Genomic DNA, 20,166 nt, shown 5'->3' on the forward strand with positions numbered 1-20,166 from the left:
CTCCTTTTACAAAAATTAAAGTTACATGCATGAACTATGTAAGAATATGCAGAATATGCTATGGTGAGTGCTGTGAAGTGTGTAAACCTGGCGATTCACAGACCTGTACCCCTGGGGATAAAAATATATTATATGTTTATAAAAAATAAAATTAAAAAAAAAAGAATATGCGGAATACAAAATTCAGTACCAGAAGAACATAATTTTAAATTTGTACTTTTGAAAGTTGCTTTTCAACCCCATGCTTATAAAATAAAATGCTAATAGACCATTTTTTAAAAATAAGCCTTGTCGTGTTTTAGATTTCTAATTCATCTAACTTCTAAAAGTATGTTTAAGAATAAGCAAAAACTACAGCTATAAAACTTTTCAAAGAAAGTGTAAAAGAATATCATTGTGACATGGGATAGGCAGTGATTTCTGAGGATACAGAAAGCAATAACCATTTAAAAAAAAAACATGATAAATTAGAGTTCAGCAAAATGAAAAGCACATCCTCATGAAAAGAAAATACTAAGAAAATGAGTACACAAACCACAAACTGGGAGAAAATTTTGCAATCTATGTATATGACACATACATATGACAGAGGACTTATATCCAAACTATAAAGGGTATCTGCAACTTAATGCTAAAAAGACAACCCAATTAAAAATTGGACAAAAGACTTGATTAGATATTTAACAAAGATATACAAATGACTAGTAAGCACCCAGAAAAGTGCTCAGTATCATTAATCATCATGGAAATGTAAAATAAGGCACAAGGCTTATTACACTTCTATTAGAATGACTAAAAACTGACAACACCAGATGTTTCATGGGGATGTGGAGCAATGAGTGCTCTTATACACTGCTCACAAAATTGTAAAATGGGACATCCCCTTTGACAAAAGAATTTGGAAGATTTTTAAGCAGCTTTATTGAGATATAATGTACAAATCATAACATTTATCTATTTTAAGTGTGCAGTTCAGTGAATTTTGGTAAATGATGCAGTCATGAGACTACCAACACAATCAAGACAGATAGCATTTCCATCAGCTGTGGGCCCCTTTACAGTAGATAAGTCCTTTCCCCTTCACTCAGCCCCAGGTAGCTACTGATCTGCTCTCAGTCAGTACGGTTGTACTTTTTCTAGAGTTTCATATAAATGAAATCAAGCATTATGTAGTGTTTTGTGGCTGGCTTTTTAGCAGACTATTTTTGAGATTACTGATGTATTTAGAAATGGGCAAAAGAACGGACCTTTCACAAAAAGATAAATGAATGGCCAACACCCACACAAAATGAGACTCAATATCATCAGTCATCAGAAAAATACTAATTAAAACAACAGTGAGATACCACTTTTCGCTCACCAGAAGAGCTGAGATGAAAGACTGACAGCTGGAACTCCGATGCATTGCTGGTGTGAATGCAAAATGGTACAGCTTCTTTCAAAAAGAGATTGGGAGGTTTTTTTGTTTCTGTTTTTAAGTGATGCCTACACTTAAATAATTTATCCATTCTACTTGAAGGTATTAAAACCATCAAGAAATTCACTAACAGAGTGCTGAACAAAAAAAGCCAGATTAGAAAAAAAAATTACATATGATTCTATTTTTTGAGTTCCAGAATAAGCAAAACTAATTGTATTACTTTTTCATTGCTGCCATAACAAATTACCACAAACTAAGATTTTTAAACACAAATTTATTATCTTATGGTTTTGTTAGGTCACAAGTCTAAGTCTTGGTCTCATTGGGCTAAAATCAAGATGCTGGCAGAGCTTTGTTCTTTTCTGTAGGCTCTGAGTAAGATACATTTCCTTGCATTTTTCAACTACTAGAGAGAAGCTGTCCACATTCCTTGTCTCTTAACCAGAAGTCATCTCCAAGCCATCATTTTCCTCTTCCACTTTTTTTTTTTTTTTTAAGATTTTATTTATTTATTTGACAGAGAGAGACACAAGTAGGCAGAGCGGCAGACAGAGAGAGAGGAGGAAGCAGGCTCCCCGCCGAGCAGAGAGCCCAACGCGGGGCTCGATCCCAGGACCCTGAGATCATGACCCGAGCCGAAGGCAGAGGCTTAACCCACTGAGCCACCCAGGCGCCCCTCCTCTTCCACTTTTAAGGACCCTTTTGATTACATCGTGTCCATTCAGATAATTTACAGTAATTGCCCTATTTTAAGATCACTGACTAGCAGTCTTAGTTTTACTTTCAACCTTAGTTCCCCTTTGCCATGTAAAGAAACATAGGTTCCAGGGGTTAGATCTTAGACATCTTTGGGGATTGTTATTTTTGCCTTTCATACAAATTTAATGTGAAAAAATCAGAAGAGTGGTTATCTCTTAAGAGCACACTATAGCATGATGAGGGGAACTGACTGTGGAAAGGGATGTGTGGGGATTTTCAGGCAAAGTAGAAATGTCCTACATCATGAGAGAAGTATATATTACAAAGATGAATTCATTTATCAAATATGTAGCTAAGGTGTATACATTTCAGTGGATATGAATTTTACCTTTAAAAAGCACTATTGAGGGGTGCCTAGGTGGTTCAGTCAGTTAAGTGTCTGACTCTTGATTTCAGCTCAAGTCACAGTCTCAGGGTCATGAAATTGAGCCTTGTGTTGGATTCCATGCTGGGTGTGGAGTTGCTTAAAATTCTCCCTCCCTCCCTCTGCCCTTCCCCACTCATTCTCTCTCTCTTAAAAAAAAAAAAAAAAGGAATTGAGGGGGGCACTTGGGTGGTCAGTTGGTTAAGTGTCCGACTCTTGATTTCAGCTCAGGTCTCTGTCTCGGGCAGTGAGCTCAAGCCCTGCATTGGGGGCCATGGTAAATGGGTTAGAAGCATAGATGAAACAAGAATGGCACTGTTGACATTTTTGAAAACTGAATGAATGCTGTTATATTAGTATACTGGTATACATTATACTGTTTATTTTAGTTTGGAATTTTTAATATTAAAAAGTCAAAAGAATACCCATTTAATTCAAATTGAATTAAATCAATAAATGCCATGATAATATTTATTAGTAAAATTGCATTTAATTTATTTTAAATGTTAATTTTAAAACCTCAAACCACCCAGTAACAACTAGAGTCTCTCTTTGGCAGCCATGAAGAACTGTACTCAGGTCGCCCTTATGGAGCCCTTGATTCAGGTTTCAATAGTGTGGACAGTGGTGATAAGAGATGGTCAGGGAATGAAGTAAGTTGTTTCTTTTATTCTGCATGTTGTAACACCTGATTAAGAGACAATACGATGATGAAAATGAAAAGTATCTTAATTGGATTCAGTTTCTCATTACATAAAATATGGAAAACCGAAGGAAGATGTAAAACCACAGAGTACTGCCATCCGGAAATGACGCTCTGTTTCTTTGCCATCTTTTTACCACGCGTTTTACATGTTTGTTACCTTATTGTCTTGTATAGATAGTTTAATATCCTAGAAAGCCAAATGGGAATTGAGCCAGTTACATCTGAAGCCTAAAGTTTGCAGGGCTGGGTGACCTTGAGCAGAGGTTGCAGAAGGAGTGCTGCAAGGACCAAGATAGGACTATAGGCTGATGGGTAATAAGACAGGAACCTTACTGAAGACTATTAACATGCTCAAGATAAATAATTGTCCTAATTAATTATATCTTTTTTCTCTTGTGTTTAGTTATTGTTATGCTTCCTATCTTTTTTTGCTCTCAGTTGGGTTAAATGATGAAATAAGCTTTTATTAGCAAGACTGATAACCTCCCATTTGTAGCATTATTTCATTCATTCCAATGCAAATGAACTTCAGACCACAGCCCATTTGTAATTTGGAATTGCTTGTGTATGTACCAGGAGATGTGTTCATAATCGTATCTGTATCCATGCAGATACATATATGTAGATAGTTTAAATTCATGTTTATTTGGAAAGTGATGTATAACCCTCCATCACTTTTTTAAAATTATGTAAAATAAATATACATAACATAAAATACACCATTTTATTCTTAAGTGTACATATCAGTGACATTAAGTACACTCACATTGTTGAGACACTGTTACTACTATTCATTTCCAGGAGTTTTTTGCTATTTCTTCTTAAGTATAAATTCATATCCATGCTTTCAGTACTGTGTTGTCTAAAGTTTGAAATGATGTTTTTAAACAGTACCACTTTTTTTTTTAAGCCTACAGATGAATTTTCAGATCTGCCTCTTCGAGTAGCAGAAATAACTAAGGAACAAAGACTGCGAAGAGAAAGCCAGTACCAGGAGACTCGGAGCAGTTTAGTAGTAACAAATGGTGGAGGTGAGTGGAACTCCCGACCACAGCCAGTCTTTATAGTCACCTGGCATTTTTAAGTGGTCATTTTCACATTCGTTTCTTTTGTTTGTATATCTGTAGCTTCTCCAGCTCTTATTTAATTTTATTTATTTATTTGAAAGAGAGCATGAGCAGCTGGAGGAGCTGAGGGAGGAGAAGCAGATTCCCCACTGAGAGTGGAGCCCAACGTTGGGCTCAATCCCAGGACCCCGAGATCATGATGTGAGCTGAAAGCAGGCGCTTAAGTGACTGAGCCACCCAGGTGCCCCTCCATCTCTTCTTTTAAAGACTTCCTCATATGATTGGAAAAAAGTTGTTTTCCATTGGGATTAAATTTTAATTTCTCTAAGTTTTCAGGCTTGCAGTTAAAATACAGTATTTCTTGCGCCTGGGTGGCTCAGTGGGTTAAGCATCTGCCTTCAGCTCGGGTCATGATCTTGGGGTCCTGAAATTGAGCCCCACATCAGGCTCTCTGCTCAGCAGACACACCCCCACACACACCCCCACACACACCACATCTTCTTTATCCATTCATCTGTTGGTCGACACCTGGCTGCTTCCATAATGTGGCCATTGTAAACAATGCTGCTATAAACATGGGGTGCATGTGTTCCTTTGACTTAGTGTTTTTATACTCTTTGGGTAAGTACCTAGTAGTGGGATTGTGGAATCATAAGGTAGTTCTATTTTTAACTTTTTGAGGAACCACCATACTGTTTTCCACAGTGGCTATACCAGTTTGCATTCCAAACAGTCGTGCATGAGAGTTCCTTTTCTCCACATCCTCGCCAACACCTGTTGGTTCTTGTGTTGTTGATTTTAGCCATTCTGATAGGTATGAGGTGCTATCTCATTGTAGTTTTGATACGCATTTCCCTGATGATGAGCATTTTTCATGTGTCTCTTGGCCACCTGAATGTCTTCTTAAGAGCTTTCATCCTTGAATGATGATTTCAATTAAGTGACTTGCTCTCATTTTTTCCTTACCATTTTATATTCTATACTCCTATTACTTACCATTCCATTCACATTTTAGTGGTTTTCTTTTTAATCTTGCTTTCATATGAGATATATTTCCCCTTAGTTAGTTTCAGACTTAAAATACTTTTGTTCTGATCTGTGCTGTCTAGTATGGTAGCCACTAGAAACATGTGATTCTTGAGCATTTGACATGAGGCCTTTCTAACTTTTTTTTTTTTTTTAACTTTTCTTTATTGAAGTAATCTTCACACCTGACCTGGGGCTTGAACTCACAACCCTGAGATCAAGAGTTGCTTGTTCTTCTTACTGAGCCAGCCAGGCGCCCCTGAAATGAGGCCTTTCTAAATTAAGATGTACTATAACTGTAAAATACACATTGAGTTTTGAAGAATTTACATGCGGGGGGAAAAAGAATATATAATATCAGTAATACTTTATATTATTTATATGCTATAATGACACTATTTTAGATATATTAGACAAAGTAAAATCTGTTATTAAAATTAGTGTCACATTTTCTTTTGACTTTTTTTAATGTGGCTACTAGATAATTTTCATTACTTATATGGTTCACTTTTATGGCTTGCATTCTGTCTCTCTTGGACTGTACTAATCTAGATATTATGTAAAGGTGATGTTGCTTTCTTGAGAATTAGTCATAAAATGAACCATTAATTATTTAGTCACACAAATAGTAGCTCATTGAAAAAGATGGATTTATGTACCTGGTTTCTAATGTGGATATAGATTTATAACCTTTGTATCCTTTTACCTGTTATTATTAACTCTGGTAACTCAAAATTCATTTTTTTATTAATGGCCAATATGGAATTTTTTAGAAATAAGTGAATCTGAGGGGCCTGGGTGCCTTAGATGGTTAGGTGTCTGACTCTTGATTTCAGCTGAGGTCGTGATCTCAGGGTTGTGAGATTGAGCCTCATTTGGTCTCTATTCTCAACACGGAATCTGCTTGAGAGTCTCTCTCTCTCCGTTTCCCTCTGCTCCTCCCCCTGCTCTTTCTCTCTCTCTCAAATAAATAAAAGCTTGTTTTAAAGAGAGAAGAAATAATTGAATCTGAAAACAGAAAAATAGACTTCTCTGAGTTTTTTATTCCCAGCAACGGTCACTTATAGGTAGTCTGTAGAACATAATACAATAATGGTTGGGGTTTAGTCTCTGGAGAAACCTTAGAAAGTTTAGTAGCAAGGTTTTTGTCCCTACTATGCCATTTTAGCCAGCTTTTAAATATAGTTACTCTTGGGAGCTCCTGGCTGGCACAGTTGATGGAGCATGCAACTCTTGATCTTAGGGTTGTGTGTTTGAGCCCCAGGTTGAGTATGGAGATTGCTTAAAATTAAAATCTTAAAAAAGAATTTTTAAACGTAAAATAATAGGGCACTCCCAAACATATTAGAATAATGATATGGCCATATCTTACTCATAGGCCTTTTACCCCAAAGCATTTTGAGAAGCAAAAATTCTCAAATGATGCCCTCTGTGCCCAAACTGCTACAAAATATCTACACTGCTGACCTCTAGAAAATAAATTTTTAAATAAGAAAATCATTGTTCTAAATATGGACAACAGTTACAGGAAGAGAAACAGTGGTCAACAGCGGTTTCTTTATTTCTGAGTCCACTTTCCTCCTGTCCTTTCTCTTTCATTTTGACTTGACTGTGTTAGGTTTTCTGCCTCCCAGTTCCTTGAAGGGTAGGATTAAGCCCTTAAACTAAAACGGGGCGCTGGGGGGGGGGGCACCTGGGTGGCTCAGTGTGTTAAAGCCTCTGCCTTTGGCTCAGGTCATGATCCCAGGGTCCTGGGATTGAGTCCCGCATTGGGCTCTCTGCTCAGTGGGGAGCCTGCTTCCTCCTCTCTCTCTGCCTGCCTCTCTGTCTACTTGTGATCTCTGTCTGTCAAATAAATAAATAAAATCTTTAAAAAAAAATAAAATAAAATGGGGGGAGCAGGCAATCCAAAAGAATATGTACCCCCCAGTGTTTAAAAATTATTCTTCCTCTCTTTGTCTCACAAACTCAAACTGTCTGGTTTAAAACAGTAAAGAGCTATCCAAAGAAAAAAGAAATATTAGAAGTCTATAATTCCATAATTACTATCAATTACTGCATTCTTTAGTGAATTAGGACTAAGATTTTTCTAGAACTTATTTTTGTGAGTGGCATGGACTTAAAAAGAAAGGCTTACCTAATTTACACTTCTTCACACTCCTCCCACTTTCAGAATAGAAAATATTAGGGAAAAGGAAAGAATGCAACTGAATGTGTTTATTGGCTGTTGAATTTGACTCTTCTTTTCTGGTGTGTGTTTGTGTGGTGTGGACAGTGGACCATGATCTGGACCAGATCGACTACATCGATAGCTGTACTGCAGAGGAGGAAGAGGATGAGATCAGACAGCCCAAGGGCCTGGAACCAGACAGCCTCAGTTCCCAGTTTATGGCGTACATTGAACAACGGCGAATCTCTCATGAGGTAGTACACACTTTTAAGCCTAAATATGTAGCTGTCCCTAGTAAAAACAGTTCATGATGGTATAAATTTCTGTCATATTAGTGATTTATTGGTTTAGGCCCAATTATTTGTTTATAAAGTTCAGTCCCAATTTCATGACTGAATTTTTTAGATTTATTGTAAAAAGTCAGTAGTCTTAAGTAGGGTTTAGCTTTATTTTTCAAATAAAAAAACAGATTTCAGAATCTTGGAGAAGGAATAGGAGGAGTCCTAAGAGTATTCTATGCCCTTGAAGAAAATGCAAATGAATGTAATGCTTTTCATTCATCTTGTTCTTACTGCTTTTTTATTGTTACCAACTGGTACATCATAGCTTCATTAGTAATTACAAGGATCGAACCAAACTGCAGACTTTGGAGCAACATACAAACTTAACCATAGAATTTTTATAATGCACTTAATTATATTGGATCTTTTATGCTAAGTCACACAGAATATAAATTGTTTGCCATTATAGTTCTTGGGTATCTCTTATAGTGGAGCATTGAGTTGCCTTAGAAAACAAATGAGCATTCAGCCTACAGTAGAATCACTGCCAATCCCCCAAGGGGCTCCAGTGGAAGTTGCATTCTTCAGCGTATCTAGTCAGCATAATGAAACGGCTCCGCTTCAGTGTGTGTGGTGTTAATGTCTGGAGTTGGTCCCAAGCTCTGAGCAGGGGTTATTTGAGAAACACTTGGGGCCTTTTTGGAGAGTGATGTATTTAGCCTTTTAGAAATAGAGGATAATCACTCAAGTGGGATGTGTTGTGGAACGATATTATCATTCTTTAAAAAAAAAAAAATCCTTCAGTTTCCCTGTCTGAAGACTTTTGAAAAGTATTTTTTGTTGGTGTTCAGAAGACACTCTTATATTTAAAGTTGGATAAAGATGTTTAAATCGAAGTCCTACAGCCCAGCAATAGCAGTGTACCATGAATTTAATGAAACTACATGTGACTCAGGATATGAACATTCTTACTAGAACAAAGGGTGACTACTTTGCAAAAAAAGGAAGATTAACAATGCACATTGTAATCTTAAAGAGAGTTTTGTTCCTTGTGGTCTTTCTCTTTGATTATTTTATGGTAGTTATTTTTTATGTATAGATGAGGTATTTCTACTAAAAATAAAAATGCCTGTTGTACTACTACTGAAAAATTGTATCTTTTTTTTAATCCATTGTTTTTGCTGTTTTGTAATTTTTTTTTTAATTCTAGCTATATTTGTGTGGTAGTGTTTATGATTCTCTGTCATAACGTTCTTTATGACTTCTGTGTCATAAGGTTTTCTAAAATTTGGCATCTATAAAAATGTGATGGAGCAGTATTATTTATTTATTTATTTATTTTTAAAGATTTTATTTATTTGACAGAGATCACAAGTAGGCAGAGAGGCAGGCGGGGGAGGGGGGGAGCAGGCTCCCTGCTGAGCAGAGAGCCTGATGCAGGCCTTGATCCCAAGACCCTGAGATCATGACCTGAGCAGAAGGCAGAGACTTAACCCAGTGAGCCACCCAGGTACCCATAAAGCAGTATTATTTTAGACGGTTTAACAACCACCTAGAGTGTTGTTGTTGTTTTTTTAAGATTTTATTTATTTATTTGACACAGAGAGAGAGAGACAGTGAGAGGGGAACACAAGCCAGGGGAGAGAGAGAGGGAGAAGCAGGCTTCCCCCTGAGCAGGGAGCCCAACGTGGGGCTCAGTCCCAGGAACCTGGGATCATGACCTGAGCCAAAGGCAGGCGCTTAATGACTGAGCCACCCAGACACCCCTAAAGTGTTATATTCTTGAATACTATCTAAGAATGTGTTGCTATAAAAAAGGATCTATTTGAGATTTTAAACACTCTGCTATTATGTAATTCTGTTATAGTACTTCTCATACATAGAGGTATTATGATGAAGTAGGGCATAACATGTTTATAGGGTACATTTACTTTTTTTTTTAAGATTTTATTTGTTTATTAGAGAGAGCATTTAGAGGGGAGGGTCAGAGGAAGAAGCAGACTCTCTACTGAGCAGGTATTCCCGTTATGGGACTCGATCCTGGGACTCCAGGATCATGACCCAAGCTGAAGGCAGTTGCTTAACCAACTGAGCCACCCAGGAGGCCGGGTATTACATTTACTTTTAAAATTAAGCCAATGTCACATTCGTCATGAAAATTTCATGTACCTCTTACAGTAATTTTAGATAATGGCAGTATGTAAAACCAGTGTGTTGAGTCACTGATGTTAACATACTAGGAGAGATTTTTGTTTATTTAAGAAGTCATATTCACTTAAATTAGAGTAATTATGGTTTGATCAGAGTCTCTAATTATATCTCATTTTATATGATCCTAATGCCTGACTTTAAAACATCTTCTTTAGCCCTTTGCAGGGCTCAGCAAAGAAGATTTTCTAGTTCTATATGATTACCTAGATTTCTTGGAGATAGACTCTAAATAGTTTTACATTTGATTTTTATTTTTTGTTTTTTAAGATTTTATTTATTTATTTGTCAGAGAGAGAGAACAAGCAGGGGGCGCGGCAGGCAGAAAGAGAAGCATGCTCCCCGCTGACCAAGGAGCCTGATGTGGAACTCGATTCCAGGACCCTGAGATCATGACCTGAGCCGAAGGCAGATGTTTAACTGACTGAGCAACCCAGGCATCCCTTACATTTGATTTTTTTTAGATACCTTTTTGGATAAGTTGTTTTCTTTCCCTTAAAGAATACCCATTTTAATGTTTATTTTTGGTGTTGAAATCAGATTTTATTGTTTCTATCCATTCTTATTTGACAAAATAAATGCTGTGATTACCTATAAGCCTCTTTGTAATTTTATTTCTCAATATGTGGTCCATATCACTGAGGACAGTTCAGTTTTTCTCAGTCATGTCTTTTTGAAATGACCTTAATTCTTTAGTTTATAAATAAATTAAATTGTCAATATTCTTCTTTTGGTTAACACCATATTTTACCATAAATAGAAATAACTTTTTGCTGTATCTTAATATTCCACCAATATCCCCCGGACTATTTGTATGACTAACATAAGTAACAATTTGTGATGATATGTAAAGAAATGTAAATAAATAAATAAGTAAAGAAATGTAATCTGCCCAGAGTGCCTGGGTGGCTCAGTCAGTTAAGTGTCTGCCCTTGGCTCACTTCAGAATCTCAGAGTCCTGGGATCGAGCCCCATGTCGGGCTCCCTGCTCAGCAGGACATCTGCTTCTTCCTCTGTCTACCCTGGCTTATGCTCTCTCACTCTCTCAGATAAATCTTTTTTTTTTTTTTTTAATGTAATCTGTCCAGTGATCTCCTTATTACTAGAAATACACAAGTGAGGCCAAGCACAAGTAAGGGAAGGGCAGGTGGGAATTGCTGTCTGGATGGAAGTTTGTACTAGATGACCCCTAAGATCCTCTCCAAGCTCTAACATCTTAGCATATAGTAGATATTACTGTATGGTCAGTGTAATTTATATAATAGAGTGAGAAGGAAATCCTTTTTAAAGAGTATTTTGGGATTATGAATAGGGTTTTGTTTACCAAAGCAGTAACATAGCCTATAATGAATATTTTAAACATAAAAATTTCACATTTTAAAAAAAATTCACATTTGAAAATTTTGTTAAAATATTTTTTAGCGTAATCTATAGATCCCTAAATGCCAAGTCAGATGTGGATTATGCAGTGACAGTGTTTTGGATACATCTGTTAAATTGATTTATTTCTGCTTTTTTGGCCTAGGGTTCACCCATAAAGCCAGTACCTCTGAGGGAGTTTCAAAAAACAGAGGACATGAGAAGATACTCACATCAAAACAGGTTTGAAAAAACCAATTCTCATTTGTTTCAATCTTTAAAACTCATTAGTAAGAGCATGAAATGGTTTTGGTTTTGTGCAGATGTATATATGTCGAAGATATTTAGACTCTGTTTTAGATACCATGTATGTAGAGCTGAGTGACAGTGTGCTTTGTGCTCATGTAATAGAAAAAGAAGTAAAATTGATTTATTGATTATAAATTCAGGTTGCCTAAACCATTACGTGTATAATTATGTGATTTGAAGGTACTTAATGGCAGTGAGATTTTATGGTGATATGTCTGAATTTATGCATAAAGAAGGCTAAATGAGTTTCAGGAGTCCTGAATTTTTTTTTTTTCTTAAAGATTTTATTTATTTGTCAGAGAGAGAGAGAGTGAGCACAGGCAAACGGAATGGCAGGCAGAGGCAGAGGGAGAAGCAGGCTCCCCGCTGAGCAAGGAGCCTGATGTGGGATCATGACCTGAGCCGAAGGCAGCCGCTTAACCAACTGAGCCACCCAGGCATCCCAGGAGTCCTGAATTTTTTATTTTTCATTTTTTGTTTAAACTTTTGACTAGAAACAGGGAGCCAGACAGAGACATCAGTATGTTTCCTCCTTCCTATCTCAATTGATATGATCTTTTCACTACACTTAGTGACTCACAGAATATTTCTGAAATTAACTTGACCAATTAGAGCACTGCTGCTTATTCTTGAATTCCAAACGTTTCTTGCATACACCATATCACAGTAGTTGAAAAATTCACAGCCTTTGGGTCTTTGCTTCCTCTCTGTTTTTATGAAGTCTTAAAGCAGTACACTTGATAAACTTGTTCTTAAACAACAGTAAATTTCCTCTGTAGAAAGTGTCATACATAGATCTTCACTTATACTTGATGGGTTATTAAAGTTGTTTAGGAAACTGAGATATAGATGAGTAAAGAAAATGTGGGGAGAAGAGTGAAAGAAAAAATCTCTTAATTGGCCTTCTTTAGTCTTATCAGTTTGTTCTTGGGGATTTAGTTGAATTTCATATCTTTGAAATTTATCTCAGAATGGCTTTTTAGTTGCCATGAGTCCTTATATTGAGGGGGGTTTGCTATTGTGTTTTTCTACTTTGAGAGGTCCCATGCTTTATCTCCTGTCCCTCTTACCTCCTGCATCCATCATAAGTAAAGTTCAAGATTTCTAGAATTTAATAGAAACTCCCAAGGTAAAAGCCAGCTTTTTTTTTCCTTAGTTACCTTATGTATTAGTTTTCTAATACTCATGTAACAAATTGCCACATATTTAGTGGCTTAAGACATAAAATCTCAGTTTATAATGTCTCAGTTCTATAGGATAGAAGTGTGCGCAGACCTTCATTCTTGCCTTCATTTTCTCCTTAGGGTCTCATAAGTGAAAGTCATGGCACTGGCTGGCCTAGATTCTTACCTGCAGACCCTGGGGGAGAATCCACTTCCAGGCTCATGCAGGTTGTTGGCAGAATTCAATTTCATGTAGCTATATCACTGAGGTCCCTGTTACTTTGCTGACTATCAGCTGAGACTCCATTTTTAGCTTCTGGAGTCTGCCACATTCCTTGGTTTCTAGCTCCCTCCATCTTCAGGTCAGCAATGGCAAGCCATTTTGAATCTCTTCTCACATTTTCAGTCTCTCTGATTTCTTTTTCTGTCACATCCCACAAACTCTCTTGCTTTCCTCCTCTTCTGTTTTTTTTCCCCAGTTTTATTGAAAAATAATTGATATAAGTCACTGCATAAGTTTAAGGCATACAGCATGATAGTTTGATTTACATATGTTATGAAGTGATCACGATAGGTTTAGTTAATAGCCATCATCTCATATAAATACAATAACAAATTTTCTTTCTCCATGTGATAAGAACTTTCAGGGTTTACTCTCTTAACAACTTTCCTGTATATCACACAGCAATGCTAACTATAGTCATCATGCTGTACATTACATCCCTAGTACTCCTTTATCTTATCGCTGAAGTTTGTAGCTTAGACCACCTCCCTCCAGTTGCCCCCACCTTCTGCTTTTAAGAGTTCCCATGATTACATTAGACCCATCTGGATAATTTTCCCACTTCAAGGTCAACCAGTTAGGAACCTTAATTTCATCTGCAAAGTCCTTTTTGGCATTTAACACATTTACTGGAGTAACACCAGGGGGTGGAATTCATAGGGGCCAAAAATCTGCCTACCTAACCTTAACCCAGTGTTCTTGTTTTTATGACTTCCTTAGAAATTCTTGCTCTGCCAGCACTGAGGGAATCTTTCCTTATTGGAGCCTGTGCTTCCAGACCTAGTAGTTTTCCATCTATATTCATTTATATCACCCTCTATTAAGGGACAGACCCTGGTGGTGCCTGGGTGGCTCAGTCAGTTTAGCCTCTGCCTTTGGCTCAGGTCATGATCCCAGAGTCCTGGGATTGAGCCCCATGTTGGGCTCCCTGCTCAGCGGGGAGCCTGCTTCTCCCTCTCTCTCTCTGTACCTCTCCCCACTTGTGCTCTCGAATAAATAAAATCATTAAAAAATTTAAAAAGTGACAGATCCTGGATTCAAACTAGGTTACAATTAATTCTAAAGTCCATGATTTTAACAATTACCCCATGTTGCTTCTCCCAGACTAATCACAGTACCGGACTCACTTATGTCTCATTCTTTATTGGTTATATTTCAGCCAGAAATCTTACCCTACCAACCTACTCTTCTCTTCTCTTGAAAATTTTTGACTAAGAGTGTACTGCCTAGGAGTGCTAATAAGATAAATATTGGGAAGGATTAGTAAAAAAAATTTAAGGAAGTTTTTTTTTTTTTTTTCCCCAACTTCAGTGTTATTTTAAACCTTGTCTAAGGGAGTTATTAAGTAATTTGTTTTATACCTTTAAAAAATTATGATTTATTCTGTCAAACCTTTTTAGGTTTTTTTATAAAGATTTTATTTGCTTGACAGAGAGACAGCGAGAGAGGGAACACAAGCAGGGGGAGTGGGAGAGATAGAAGCAGGCCCCTCGCTGAGCAGATAGCCTGATGCAGGGCTCATCCCAGGACCCTGGGATCATGACCTGAGCCAAAGGTGGACTCTTGACAGCTAAGCCACTGAGGCACCCCTAGGGGGTGGTATTTTAATTATTTTAGTAAAGGTAAGAAATATGGCTATACTCTTGAGGTCATATGAAACAGGTTTTTTTAGGGGCACCTAGGTGGCTCAGTCAGTTAGGCAGCTGCCTTTGGCTCGGGTCATGATCCCAGCCAGGGTCCTGGGATCGAGCCCTGCATCGGGCTCCTTGCTCAATGGAGAGCGTGCATGCTTCTCCCTTTCCCTTTGCCTGCTGCTCTGCCTGCCTGTGCTCTCTCTCTCTGTCAAATAAATAAAGAAAATCTTTAAAAAACAAAAACAAAACCAGGTTTTTTAAAACTTATTTTTTAATACCTGGAAATTTTAAAAAAATGAATTTTGTGAATACTTCAAAGATGTGGAACCAATATAAGAAAAGAAATGTGAAGAGAAAGAGAACAAGAGTATGGCTTAAGTTTTGCTTTTTTACGTATTACCTTTTTTTAAATTTAGGGAAGTATAATGTAGGCCAGTGTTTCTCAATAGGTTCTAGCACCACTCTTAGTGGATATTTGAAATGTATTTATTTGATTTGGGAATTAGTTGCCAAATGATTATAGGTGTTACTGGCAGGCATTAAGGCTAAACTACCTATAATGTGCAGAACAATCTTGTGCAACAAAAAAATTATCTGAAATGTTGTGACACTCCTATTGAGAACCATATTCATACATGAAAAGGCCATATGGCATGAAGTAGCATGGTGGCACCAAGGTTGGTGCCAGTGTTAGCTCCAATGTTGCTCCTTGGAGCAGCCAAGTTGTGATGGGCCCACCTTAGCACCTGGTGATTGGCTTGAGGGAGCTGTCCATTCTCACTGCTACTTTTATTCTCCCATATGCCATGCTTCACTCTTTGCCACCATCTTTAACTTTTCACAGCTTAGTTTTTGCCATTGCAGGTAATTGTTTTCTATATGTGTGCCCATATGCTTTTAGGTCTCCATGCTTTTCACTTTCTCCTTCCTACACTCTGCCACTGTAAAGTAGGGAAGTGTGGAGTAGTAGAAGCCACTAATCTCCAAGTCAGGGGGCTTGAATTCTGACCCAGGCTCTGGCCCTAGTAGCTATCATTGAACTTCTGAGGGCCTTAGTTTTCTCTTTTTTGTAAAGTTAGTGGCGTGGACTCCATGATTTCTGAGGTACCTCCAGTTCACATAGGCAGCATACATAGAAGAAGAAAAATCAGACTACCACTGAGTCAGATAAGAATTCAAATCAGGTAGATAAGGATTACTGGCTGTATCCCCTTGGGAAAGTTACTTAACTTCCATGCTTCAGCTTCTCAACTGTAGAATGAGGATTATAATAGTTCTATTCCTAAAATTGCATGAAGAATAATTGAGAAACACTGTGTATCAAATATATAGTACATGGTAGGAGCTCAAATATTGTCAGTTTCTATGTGCCTCTGAAGAACGTTGCCCAAAAAATGACATGAATCGTAGTTGACAAATGCAGAAGAAGTATTAATTACACATGTATATCAAGAGGAAAAGTCCCAATTCTAAAGAACAAGAAGTTTCTAAAAAACACCTTTTCTAAGAAGTTCTCCATAGGTTGGAATCTATAGAAAAGACTTGAAGTAAGGAATTAGTATATGATAAGTGAAGAGATCTTATTAGAGAAAAGATTCCATAGTGGGGGTGTTTCTGAAATGGGGTAAGAGTCCTGAAATCCAGGTTGAAGAATTTGTTTTTTTATTAGTTGGTAATAAGAAGCTACTAGAGCTTTGGGAGGTTCGTTTTTATTCCCCTGGTAACACACTGTTTTAATGCATTTAAGTCAACCTGACAGGCTAATAATCATAGTTTAAAATTTCAGGTCCTAAATGTCACAGTGTCACTGTTCCCAACATTGTTGGGTGAGACACAAATGAGTAACAGACTCTTGAAACACTAAATCCAACTCAGGAAAAAGATAAATACCAAACTGTAAGATTTAGCACTAATAAAACTGAGAAGCAACTTTTGCTGGTTTTTTTTAAAGCATCAAATCAGGTTTTATCTCTTTCTTAAAAATAAAAATCAGAATATTTACTTTTATTATTAAAATTGCTACATCAGTTGAAAATGGAAATAGGAGTGCTTTACAAGAACAGTTGCCAGGTTCTGTCATCTTCCAGAATCCTATGGGTAAAATGACTTTGTATATGAAATGATCTCATTTACATGTGTCTTGTTCCAGTCATGGCAATGAGATAATTATGTATGCTATAAAGAAATGATACTGTTTGAAAAGTGATCTCAAATATCTGTCTGGTCAGCACTGGCTGTCATAGACCGTTGTTAGCTGTCTGTAGACTGATCAGTGATACCGTCACGTGAAATGTGAATTGGAGGCATCTCATATTCCTGTAGCTTCATTTAATGACTTGGGCTCAGGTTTACAAAATGCAGTCAGTCTTTCATTGCTGACCAGACAGTTTGCCTATTGATTAATAGTATGCTACATTAACAATAAAATTTTACTTAGCTTTTATATATCTGCCTATCTTATCAAAGAATTTTTTCTGTCTCCCCCCCCCCCCTTTTTGGGTCAGGGTTCCAGTTGAGCCATCTTCTGTCATGTCACTATCACCAAGTCACAATCAGGTAAAAAAAAATATATATATATATATTTCAGTTTTGATTTTTTTTTTTAAACTAAGATTATTTTCTATTTTTATAACACTTAAGTTACCCTTGATTGCCAGATATGTGTAAATTTCAGTACCTGTCTCCTCCAAAATGCAGTCACTACAACATGTGCAGCTAATATTTGCTAGCAGTGTTTTTTAGACATCAGACAGAAGGTAAATCTTTACTGACATGATGGCTTTATAGCACATACAAGAACACAGTTGCAAAGATGGGAAAAGATGCGCAATAAACACACTTAAAGAAATTCTAGGCGACTGCAAAGTAGAAATTGTTTGGGTCAGCAGTAGTTTCCTGAATTGCTTAGGAATATTGACAAGAGGACCTTTATCCCCACTTGCATGTGCAAAATACTTTTGTTCCAGTTATCACATACAGACTTGGAACTTCATCGGAGAAGAGAACAGTTAGTAGAGCGAACTCGGAGAGAGGCCCAGCTTGCTGCCCTACAGTATGAGGAGGAGAAAACAAGGACCAAGCAGATCCAGAGAGATGCTGTTCTGGACTTTGTCAAGGTGAGATTTTTGCCATATTTCATTGAAATTCCTAAAGTGTTTTAGAAGTAAGTGCTTATTTGTTTTGCTGAGGCTATCAGTGTTTGTCTTAAAGTGTCAGCTTCCTTTTATGTCACTATAAGGAATCTTGAGTAAGTAGTGTAATTGTCTCTTACTTGTGATTAGATGAATTGTCCTCCTGTAGGTAGGCTGAGAAGTGATCATCTTGTTCTTGGGACAGTAGTCTCTTCCTCTTCATTAGCAGTCTGTCTTTAGACGTCTCACTTTGCTCTCCAGCTGCCACTTCCTCAATCTCTAGTACATTAATAAAGATCAATAAGACAGGAAAGTACCACATAAACCGTAAAGTGCCATGCACATGTAAACTCTTGTTATCCAAGCCCGTCTCTGACTTCCTTTGCTGAGCACCAAACTTTTGGAGGTTAACAGGCCCTTTCCCTTCTTTTCTCTCTGCACCTATTTGGGCAACAACCCCTGTTAATACGTCTTCTTTTTTTTTTTTTAATTTACAGCCTCTATAGTTCCATCTAAACCTGTTTCTTTTCTTTTTTCTTTTTTTTCTCTTGCCTGTATCACTTAAAGTCTTTTTGTTCAGAAATCACCTTGGATTTTTCTCATCATTTTCTGTTTGTCTGTTTGAGATCTGTCTCTCCCATTTATCTGTAAGCCCCATGAAGACAGGGGGCATGTTTGTTTTATTTATTCACTGCTACATTCCTAGATCTTAGCAGGTCTTAGCCCACAGTAAAGCTCGGTAAATATTTGTTAAAGGAATGATTGAATGAATGAATCACTCTTGGCCTCTAGAGCTTTCTCGCTAGTGTTTCATAACTCTAGCCAAAACCCTCTTTGTAAGTACCATACACATGAGTGAAAGTACCATAAGTACTTACACATGGTATAAGTACCATACACATGATAAAATTCTTTTATTTTTTTCCAAATGTATCAAACCCAGGATGATCTTTGATGCTCAGAGAGGATGACGATTTGCCTAGGTTGAATACTCAGCTACTTAGTGGCAGAGCACTGTTTTGATCAAGACAGGTTGAACAGAAAATGGAAATAAGGTTGGCAGAAAATGAAAACCTTCTTTAAAAAAAAAAGAAAAAGGGTGGCTCCAAACCCTAGATAATCTGTGATCACAATGCTATACTGACTGTCCATAAATAATGACAACTGACACATACTGTATCCTAAGCACTGTTCTGTGTATTCTAATTAATTAATTCACTTAGCTTGCCTTCTCTAGAAGCCACATAGCTAGTAAGAGACAATCACATTGTAGATGGTCTTGATTAAATGCTAAATTAGTATTTGATCTTGATCTATTAGATAGAAGAGAACAATTAGAAGTTCTAAAACAGGAGAAAAAGAGAAAAGATACTTCCAAAAAACTAATCTACTTAAGTTAGAATATGTTAGAAAGAAAGATGAGGTAAATGAAATAGAGAGTAATTGGCAATAATTAGGGTGCAAAATGAAGGCGTAGAACCACATGATTTCTGAGGTTCCTAAACAGAGGCAGTGTTACACAGTGGTAAGAGCTTAGCCTCAGAAATAATCTGAATTTGAATCCATCTTAGCTACTCAGTATGTGCTTGACTTTGGGAAAGAATGGTTCTGTGCCTTTAATTTCCCCATAGGTATAGTATTTAATTGTTAAATATTAACTCAGAATTACTATGGGTGTACCTAGAACTTTTACTAGTGTGGTGAGTGCCGCACCCCTGACCACCACAATGGATTCTATAAATGAGAGATTTGAAGAGGAGCATCTGTATGTTTTATACATAAATGTAGTGAATGTTGAATAAATCATTGAAGATGAATGAAGAAAAGAAGATCCCAAAGCAAGATTTTGAGTTAAAAGAATAGTTTGAATAGGAGGCTAGCTTTGTGGAAAGAATATAGGATTCAGAGTCAAAAGATGTAGGTGCATTCTCAGGCTACTTGCCAACTTTGTGACTTATCTTGCACATATCATTTAACCTCTCTTGTCCTCAATTCTTTTGTCTTTGAATAAATGTGATTATGGTGTTCATTTATCTCCGAGAGTAAGAAGAATCACTTAAGATAATGTGTATAAGAATGAATACTGTGATTCACAGACCTGTACCCCTGGGGCAAATAATACATTATATGTTAATTAAAAAAGAAGAATACATTGTAAAACAGTGACTATAGAGATATGGTATATAGTATTATTTGACATAGTAACAGAAATTAGCAAATTGGGGCAAGAGCCAGTTAGTACGGGAAACTGGGTTTGTTTTTGAGCATGTTGAACATAACATGACA

General features: G+C 37.0%; 1 protein-coding gene across 14 annotated transcripts in view; it reads left to right on the plus strand.

Moving 5' to 3' along the window:
• LRCH3 (leucine rich repeats and calponin homology domain containing 3) overlaps positions 1–20,166 on the plus strand; it is a 136,688-nt gene that overhangs the window by 62,549 nt on the left and 53,973 nt on the right. For all 14 annotated transcript variants that reach the window (XM_032869415.1, XM_032869414.1, XM_032869417.1 and 11 more), the window contains exons 7-12: positions 3,103–3,196; positions 4,160–4,280; positions 7,618–7,766; positions 11,527–11,603; positions 17,254–17,305; positions 17,716–17,865. In XM_032869415.1, coding sequence (XP_032725306.1) covers positions 3,103–3,196; positions 4,160–4,280; positions 7,618–7,766; positions 11,527–11,603; positions 17,254–17,305; positions 17,716–17,865 — 643 coding nt within the window. The remainder of the gene's footprint in view (positions 1–3,102; positions 3,197–4,159; positions 4,281–7,617; positions 7,767–11,526; positions 11,604–17,253; positions 17,306–17,715; positions 17,866–20,166) is intronic.

The sequence above is a fragment of the Lontra canadensis genome, unplaced genomic scaffold, assembly GCF_010015895.1.
Source record: "Lontra canadensis isolate GAN:19392208 unplaced genomic scaffold, GSC_riverotter_1.0 scaffold38, whole genome shotgun sequence".
NCBI lineage: Eukaryota > Metazoa > Chordata > Mammalia > Carnivora > Mustelidae > Lontra > Lontra canadensis.